The following is a 9,632-nucleotide window of genomic DNA, read 5'->3' on the forward strand; positions in this document are numbered from 1 at the left end:
ATCGCCTTAACCACTCGGCCACCTCGTCTTATGGACTCCCTTTCACCATGAAGTACCTTTTTATAGAACAACATACCACACTAATGTTAATATTTGCTTTGTTCCTCTAAAATCACCACCTTCACATAAACTGACAAAGTAGTGACATTAGCCCTTTATTCTCAGCAGTGACACTTCAGCTCGCAGCTACCCAGCGAGCATTGCTCCAGGAGTAAACCCGGTTGCGCTTTTCCTCCGGACATTACGGTGATTACGCACAGACATGCGCCGCTGTAGCAGCAGCAGCAGCAGCAGCATAATGGTAACAACTGTGCTGTGTTTTGATGGAGATCACGGATCCAGGATTAGTTTCGTCGTTTTTCTCCGAGCTGTAGGAGAGCCGTGTGAAAAATCTGGCGCAGCGTTGCCACTCACCAGCGAAATATGCAGTCAGGTATTCACTGCATTTACCGCCGAATAGGCTGCAACGTTAGCATTGTGATAGCAATGTAGGTAAGGTTAGCTGGGACGCTTGGACAGAAATAGCCAACCCTCGAGGAAACGGCAGCCTGCTCCCGGTGTGTGTGTTTGTGTNNNTGTGTACAGTAATTGGCCAGTTTGCAGTTTCTCTGGAATGCATCTCTCCAAGAAATGTTCCGCCTTCAAAGTGGTGCTGAGTGCTCTGCTGATAGTGGCGCTCCTGCAGCTCATATACCTGTCCTTCTTATCCAAGTTTCACGGTAAGCAGCAGCGGTACCGATACTCCGAGCTCTTTGGGGGCTCTGGGGGCAAGAAAAATGGGCACCCCGAGAAAAACTCTCGTAAGGAGCGTCTGAGGTACTCGCTGTCTACTGGTGGGATCTTTGACAACAGCGGTCAGTACCGGGTGTACAAGAACTTGATCAAAAGTGATTTCACCACAAACCAGAAACCAGGATCCGACCCCAGCGTCAATGTCCTGGCTTTAGCCACGCACACGACCATCAACAACCTACATCATCTGGAATCTCTTCTGGAAAGGTGGCAGAACCCTCTCTCTGTGGCCATATTCGCACACGGGCAAGATGTCAAGTTTGCCACAGCTCTGGTCTATGCACTCAGCTTCTTCTGTCCTCAGATTCAAACCCTGGTGGACTTCCACTTGGTCTGCCTCTCAGGAGAGATGGCCAGTTTCCCCGAACAGGACCGGGAGCACTTTGCAGGGCTTGAGGACTGTGTCTCTGTGTTCTCCAGACTGGAGACCCACAGGGATAAATACAAGAACTATGCCATCAGCGGGAACATCTCCTACCCCAACAACCTTCTGCGTAATGTGGCCCGAGGTGGCACCGAGTCCTCCTACATCCTGGTCATTGACATCGACATGATGCCGAGCGCTGACCTGTACAAGCAGTTCCTGGCCATGATCCTGCAGCGTGAGCCGGCGAGCGATGAGGTGTTTGTCTTACCTGCCTTCGAGATCCGCCACGCCAGGAAGATGCCCGCCACCAAGGCGGAGTTGGTTCAGCTCTACCAGGTAGGTGAGGTCCGGCCGTTCTATGAAGAGCTGTGTCCTCGCTGTCAAGCCCCCACCAACTACTCGCGGTGGGTCAACAGCCACGTTAGGGAGACGGGAACCCTGGAAGTGGCCTACACGCTCACCTGGGTGGACCCCTGGGAGCCTTTCTACATCGGGCCCCACACCGTGCCCCTCTATGATGAGAACTTCAAGCAATATGGCTTCAATCGTATCAGTCAGGTTTGTACAGTACAGAAAGTTCACTTTTGACTCCAAGGCCAAGTGCGATATACAAATCACATCAAAGTTAATGTTTTGGCATATTTGCTTTAAGAAAATTCTGGATTAAAGGGGCACTACACTGATTTTACACAGTACTACTCATTCTGTGGATTTAAAGGGAGCTTTATCGTAACAACTCTAGTTATATCATCAGGGTTATCTCATATTGTGTTGGAGACTTGTGTTGCAAAATGGGGACGCTCGATAGATATTTTCCAAACAGGGAAGGTCTAATGAAAGACGATATTATGGAGGTGCATTATGGGAAGTGTAAGAGCCAGTGTTTTTCATAGTCTCCTCTGCCCTCTCTGCCTCTTTCTGACACCTCTAACACCTCTAACCTCGTCCCATGATGAATGCTGTCCACACTATACCTTTACCTTGTTCAGTACATCTCCCATCTTCCTCCTGTCAAATTTCTTAAACACATTTCATCTCTCCCCCCCCCCACGTTTCCCCTTCTGTCCTTCTTGCTGTCACCTTTCTTCTCACCTCTCCTGGCCTCTGCACAATCTGTCTTGTCATCCCCCCCTACTCATCACTTCCCACTTCCATGTCTGCCTTCTCATCCTGTCCTTCTGTCTCCCCTCCAGACCTGCGAGCTCCATGTGGCCGGATACAGGTTCTCTGTGCTGAGCTCGGCCTTTGTGGTGCACCGGGGCTTCAAGATCCAGGGGGAGTTCCACGCCAGGAAAGACGAGGAGAACAAACGCAACCGGGTTCTGTTTCGCAGCTTCAAAGAGAGTCTGAAAACCAAATACCCATCCTCCAACCGACGATGCTGAAAACTAGATGAGGACTATGTAGCCTGTGTCTATCTGTGTTCTGCTGAACTGATGGACATATATTTTTCTTGTTTTAACCAGATTTAGCTTGCAGTCAGGCTCTTCCCTGCCTGAAACATCCTTGTTTTTCTATGATTTCTTGTGATGAGGTAGGAGTAGGAGTTTAATCTAATCCAACTCTTGGGTTTATTTCAAGACCCTCTGAAAATGAACAGCAGGGAAATGTTCTCTGGGGATTTCTGAGCAAATCCTGCTAGTTGGGACTGAAAGGAAGGAAATGATCATTCAAGACTGGAAAACTGGCTAGCTACTCCATGAGATTGCTTTTTTTTTTTTTTAATCCAATGCCAATCTAAAATCCAGATGGCATTCGACTGACATTCATTTGAAAGTATATGAGGTACAGTTTCTATTTTAAAACAATTTTGACACAAATATGTCTCTACATATCAACTCAGAGACAAAAGTCCTAATATCAATGTATCTAACAAAAAGGTTAAGGTTCTACATTTTATGACAGCTGATCAAAAATCGCCTTGTTCATCAAAATCCAGCTGAAATGTGGTCCTACGTCATAGCTGCCTTCTGCTCATGCTGTAGCAGAAAAAAAACCATGCAATTCAATTTTAGTTGCTCACTTTTGGCTTTAAAAGTCTATTTTTAGCTATTCAATAACAATAATTAAGTGAAACAAAATGGCAATTCAGTGTGATTATCAGGGTAACTACTTCCTTTAAGTATAAATGAGCCCTGACTCTAAAGTCCTCTCAAATGTGCCAATCAATGATGTGTTCCAACCACCAGATGGCAACATACGCTATATATTTTAGCCTGAAGTGAGTGTTAGTAACACTACAGCAGGACACGGCATTACACAACACCAGTGTTGTTTGCTGCTCAGGGGGATGTAAATTTACTCTGCGCCACAACTGTAAGCTCATTTCAGAAGTTTTCATATCCCTGGGAGTGTCTGTTCTTGCCGCAAACTGTCTGAAGAGATTACTCACACAAGTCATTAGCACAACAAAGCACTGGGAAACTTTACATAGAACAACACTATCATTTCACAAAGACTGTGGAAAACTACTGTATTATAACACTGAGGATCTGACACTGGTAGTCGGTTAGATAATGTAGAGTTTCTGAAGTAGAGTATATGATGGGGCCAGTGGGCTACAGGTAGAAATGTAGAATGGTTAGTGGGTAGAGAGATAAAAAAAAATACTGCACAATCAAAAATGGAAACCACAAAGAAAAGCAGTCTGTGTTGTCTTAAAATTGCTGTGGAAATGTTTATCTCAACACCACTAGAAAATAGCAAATTATGGATCTTACACTTTATTCTGTAACCCACTGGTACGTACATACATTCAGTATTAAACCTTGACTACCACTCTGTTTAGTGAAAATGCATATAAAACAGAATATTTACTGCAAAGTATTCTATACAGAAAATGTTTTTAAGTGTTAAGTTGTTATGTAATTGTCAATTTTGGAGAGATTTCAATATTTTTTCCTCCCTCACTTGTAGTGTTTATGAAATATTTATTGTGAAAATGTTTTCCTTTAAATGGAATTGGTTGAACCATTTTTAAAAATGACCCCAAGCAGGAAAACTGTAGCACGAAATTGTGTTTGGTGCAAAAAAAATGTTTGATATGGTCCATTTTTGTTTTAGAACCACTATAAAATCACTTTTATCTGGTAGTTTTGGGGAGTGAGATCAATTTCAACAAATTACCTTGTGTGATGATGTGGTGTGGTGCTTTATTTCTCATGTGTCTTTTCCTTACTTGAATCTTTTTTTTTTTGTATTTATTTTTTCTTTTGTGTTCACAAAATATAATGCCTGATTTGCATTGCTGGAATTTCTATTAAACCTACTGGATGAGTTTATTTTACTGACAGCTGTCGCTCATTGTACTTATACAAGATACAGTCAGCTGTTACAACTACTGAACAACATCCTCAGTCATCAGACAGCTCTTGGAGCACTTGGTAATACACAAATCCAATCAATTAACTTCACCGGAGGGATTTGTAAAGACAAGTAATGTCAACAGTGTTACTTCAAGTCACTTAAATTGGAGGTGAAGAAGTTGAGGGCAGATGGGATGGGGCTTAATGTGTAAGAAAAGTTTTCCTAACAAACATAATACAGCAGATTTCACTAATTTGAGCTTAAACTGGGTGAAATTATTAAAGATTTAAATTAATTTTAATCACAGATTTGTGTGATGGGCACACAGTGAGAGAACAGCAGTGTTACTCAAACTACAATAATATTAAGATTATTGCTAATAAGAAGTTGATGGTGAAATTGCATACATACACAGTCAGAGTGAGTCAATGTGAAGAGGTATGTGGCTAAATAAATTATAAATACTGTTTCAGTTCATATTGATCAGATAAGATACATTTTAATGTCGTTTTAACAGTTAAGAGTAGTCATTCCAGGCACATATTTATTAAATCTCGAAAATCACCTCTTATGGCCCCTGTCCCTTTAACACCGTCTGCACGTCCCTGATCAGTAGGAGTATCGTTCACCAAGTACTTGACACAGTTGACGTTAACCTGTGGTGTAACATGGCTTAAGATGGGGGTTTAAAGGCATCCCTGCATCAATAGCATGTGATGGGTGATTACAGGGCGAGGGAAGGCCAGCATACAATTAAAAGCTCCTATTTAGTAATTAAGATCTGTGTTAGAGTGGACTTTAAGGGGTTCTCAGTAAGGCCCCAGTTTGATATGGACTGAACGCAACTTGTGCAGTGGACTTCAAATGGCGACACCACCAGAGTAATCGAGTATTATTCCTCAGGAACAATGTTTTTCATTATATCCTATAAATTGTCTCCATATGGCAAAAGGCGGTTTTAGAAAGTTGAAAATGAAAAACAGTATCTGTTTGCCCAGGTGTTGATCGGTGAGTTGGTCATGTTAGTGAAGTAGAGCACGTGTGACATTCGGCACTTGGCTATCCGAGGCGCCGTGGCATTTTGTGGTTAAGCCTTCATTACCTGGATCAATGATGAACCAGGCACGCGAGAGCTAGTAGCACGCAACTGCTTTGGCTTTGAATCTGTTTTTGTTGGGCACGACTAATCATCATTCACCTAATTCAAATACTCAAATCTGGAACTTTTGCTTTCTGCTCAACTTATCACGCCTTCCTCTTCAAAGATGTGCTATCACTTCAAACTAAAAAGCAAATGCTGTATTTTTAAGATGTAATGGAGCTAACTAAAAAGCTTTGGTTTGTGTTATCAAAGTTTCTCCTTCAAGCTAAATTAAGACTTATTATTAAGAGGTTTACGTAAAATAATATTTTCATTTTCCTACAACATACAACTCCTTAAATAAGCTGTTGGCAGTCACCCAACAAAAAAAATGACAACTTCACAAACGTCATGTTTTGTCTACCGATGGTGTTCAATTTCTCTCCCTGTCATGGGTGTTAATAATGTGGCAGAAGGTGCAGACATGTTGGGGGGGGGGCTAGGGTGGATCAGGAGAGGCAGGTTTGGTGAGGTAAAGTGGGGTTTATATCGACAGCTTTGGGGAGTGGAGGCTTATCTGGGTCAGAGAGCTTTACGACATAAGCAATTAGGGCTGCCCTCTCTTGTGTGCGCTAGCAGGAGGGAGGCCTCCCGCCATCTAGATTAGCCGCCCTGCTAAGGCCAGGAGAGCTCCATGGCTTTCTGGACGGTGGAGGGGAACCAGCTGGAGGGCGAGATGAGCAGGCCCTGGGGGGATTCCTCGAGAGGGGGGAGAAAAGGGTGGAGGCAACGAGAGCAAGGGGTCAAGATGCAGGCGCTGTAAACATACAGGGCCTTCTGGGTCAGTGAATGGGTGAGAAATGAAGGAGTCGATGACCCATACTGATGAAAGGAATTCGCAAAATGAAATGCGGGTACAAATGAACCGGCTGTTTGTCCCCTGTAGTATGTTTAACAGCAGCTTGAAGAGAAAAGGACTATAGAGAGGATGTTTATGTCACTCAGCTTAACATTGGTGATTTCTTCTAATGAGCCACTTGACTGGAAGGATTTGGAAGTGATTAGGCCAAATGCTTTAGAGAAATGGTTGAAAAGATCTTTGCAATTACTGAATAAATTATTTGTTAACTGAAGTGCCTCAAAGGGGATTTAGAATATACTATATCAGAAGACTGACTTAGAAATAGACTACACTACATAACTGTATTTGCCACACTAGAGCTGCAAGTCAGAGTTTCAAATGTCTGTCACCCAGAAATAAAAATATAAGTGAGTGGGCACAGAGAAAAGATGCCAAAATGTTTAGATAATTATACATAGTTAAAACTTTACTGCTACAGACTGATGTCTGGTGTTAGGTTGATTATAAAATATTTAGGGCTGAAACTAACTTTTATTTTTATGATCAGTTAAAGCCTTTCTGTCGCCAGTTTATGACTGATCGATAAATCGTTTGCTCTATTGAAGATCAGAAAATAATGAAAGTCACCACCATCATTTCCTGAATTCCAAGCTGACTGTGTTGTTTTGAATTTATGATGATATAAAACAGAAAGAAGAAGCAAATCCTCACATTTTTGGAAAGTCTGACATCTTTACTTACAGCTTACCCCCAGTATTCTACAATGCCCTCTTCTAGTAACTCCCCCTTGCTTTCTTCCTTTATAACCTCCCCCTCTTCTCTTCCTCATACATGTAATGTGTGAGATGTTACATGTTAATTACATGGAAGTCTGTCAGCTGGGGTCTTTCTCGAGACAATCACAACAACAGATTGTAACCACACGCTGAGCACGTCTCTCTCTGAGATGCAACCATCCGTTTCACTTAAACAAGTGAAGGCTTAACTGCCATCAATGCCAGCTTTGGGAGAAGTTTACCTGTCTGCTTATTGAAAAAAAAGCCTCTCAAGCAAAGGGCACGCATATCACTCTACCTCTAAACCTGGTGTTCTTGGACGCCCAGGCTGCTCGCATTTTAAATGTATCCCACTAAAGCCAGACTATCCGGGCTGAAGGACAGAAGTAATGAGACATGACATGGCCCCGGGGAAAGAAAAGGAGGCCTAACAGATATAGGTAATCCTTCTCACCAAGCTAACGCCTCTTAGCCTCCCACCCCTGCAGTCACATGAACCCAGCAGGAAAACCAATCCTAGACATATATATGTATAATGTGAAATGTATTGGCATGTATCACTATACAGGGGTTACGATTCAATATACTATATATCACGATAATGTAAGCAAGACGATATATTGCAATGTACATTTTTTTAATCTAATTGTAGGAAATAGCATGAAGAACAAACCACTATTTGCATAAAATCGGAGTTAAAAAAGTTATTATTAACAAGTTATAATTATTAAAAATCATCATGCTTACTTTTAAACCATGTCCTGCTGTGCTGCAGGAAACTGACACACACACACACACACACACACACACACACATATGCAGTGCTGGCCGTGGCCACAGTGAGTTAATTCTGCTTCGATCGATGCACTAATACAAAGCTCGGTTAATAAAGTCATTCAGTAGCAGATGATGGAGGCTATGATACAATTGCTCTAATGTTTACACAACACAAACTGGGTGTATGCCAACAATCTCAAAGATTACCTGAAGGATTTCTGTGCTATCATTATGCCTTGTTACTGCTGTCATATAAAACAAATCAAATATGGAACCAAAATAGCACTGGAGATTTAACAGGTTCTACTATAAAGAAGATCAACAAACCTGACTGACCACTTACTCTAGTTAATATACTTAAAAGCAGTTGTAACACACTAGATTAAGAGGGATTTAATATGACAGATTCATTTTTTGTTGAGCTTGACTTGACAAAACCACATGACAAAATCAATATAAGCTAGTAGTGAGGATGACTGTATTTGTTTTCACTACTTTTTTGGTGAATTGTCTTGCTGCCATGACGTCAGAGGTTGTATAACATCTATGACCAATTTAACTATTATCAGCTAACAACACTGGACCTGTGCCCTAGCTCCATACGACAGACATAAACTAAGCAGGTTTTCAGGTTGGAAAAGCAACAAAATAATGTATACTCAAAAGAGTCTGTGTCCATACTAATACTTGATTTATAAGTGCCTTGTTTGAGTCTTGTATACTTCCTGTTTTTAAATCTTGTCCTCTAAAACAGTACACTATAAAAATGAGTATATAGGTCCTATCTACAAACAGGGTTCATTTACATTAGACAACCTAAAAATTCTACATACAACTGCTTTTCTTTTTCAATTTAGTCTTAAATAAACAAGACTCAGTCAACATACATACTGAGTACAAATTAAAATTATTTTTCATAAACAAACCAAAAAAAATACTTTTTTAATTATTCTATCAGGTACAAAGTGCAGTCGAGTATGTGATATGATGTTTTGGTCCATGTGACAGATGATCCTCTCATTAGTTAGTGCAGCTCAGGGGTGACACATGTTGACAGATGTCATTGTAAACAGCGAGCTGCACCCCCCCCCCAAGTTTTCAGACATTAGCTTCTAGAAAACATTATACAAAGTGACCACCATAAGAGTATGTGTGTCTGCCATAGTCCACCCTCTTCACAGAAAGGTCACCAACAGGCACATTTTTTATCTGTGTGCCGAACATGATCTGGTGCTATTCAAAAATCCTGCAACTCATAATTATAAAGCAGTACAACTCATACGGACCCACCTGAAGACCGTAGTAATAGACATATGTATTCATCATAAACTGCTTAGTACAGGACTTATAGTTTGGTTTTCCTTATGAACCAAATAATGACAGTCTTTATCTTTTGACTTTTATTATTGATTATGTGTACTATGTGTGTATTGAAACATGAATTGTGTGTAGCATTACACTTCCACTTTATATTTTGTGGATGATCATCTCATATAATTTCTTCCCCCACCCTAACTAAGAAAACTATAGTTCTGGACAGAGGATGCCCCAAATCCTTGCATGCAATTGTTACACAACACACTCAATCTGAAACACAACACTTTGTGCTTGGTGGGTCATGACAAAATTGTCCATATCAGAGGTAGATCCATGCAGATGTGTACCCCGATC

At 41.4% G+C, this 9,632-nt stretch overlaps 1 protein-coding gene across 1 annotated transcript; it reads left to right on the forward strand.

Moving 5' to 3' along the window:
• The first annotated feature begins 576 nt into the window (after window positions 1-576).
• b4gat1 (beta-1,4-glucuronyltransferase 1) lies at window positions 577-4,445 on the forward strand. The gene is made up of 2 exons (XM_035675648.1): window positions 577-1,717; window positions 2,353-4,445. The coding sequence occupies exons 1-2, from the start codon at window positions 614-616 to the stop codon at window positions 2,542-2,544; spliced, it is 1,296 nt and encodes a 431-aa protein (XP_035531541.1). The 5' UTR covers window positions 577-613; the 3' UTR covers window positions 2,545-4,445.
• The last annotated feature ends 5,187 nt before the right edge of the window (window positions 4,446-9,632 follow it).

This window comes from Morone saxatilis, unplaced genomic scaffold (assembly GCF_004916995.1).
Source record: "Morone saxatilis isolate NCDOM2014 unplaced genomic scaffold, NCSU_SB_2.0 Contig4, whole genome shotgun sequence".
In the NCBI taxonomy this organism is placed as follows: domain Eukaryota; kingdom Metazoa; phylum Chordata; class Actinopteri; family Moronidae; genus Morone; species Morone saxatilis.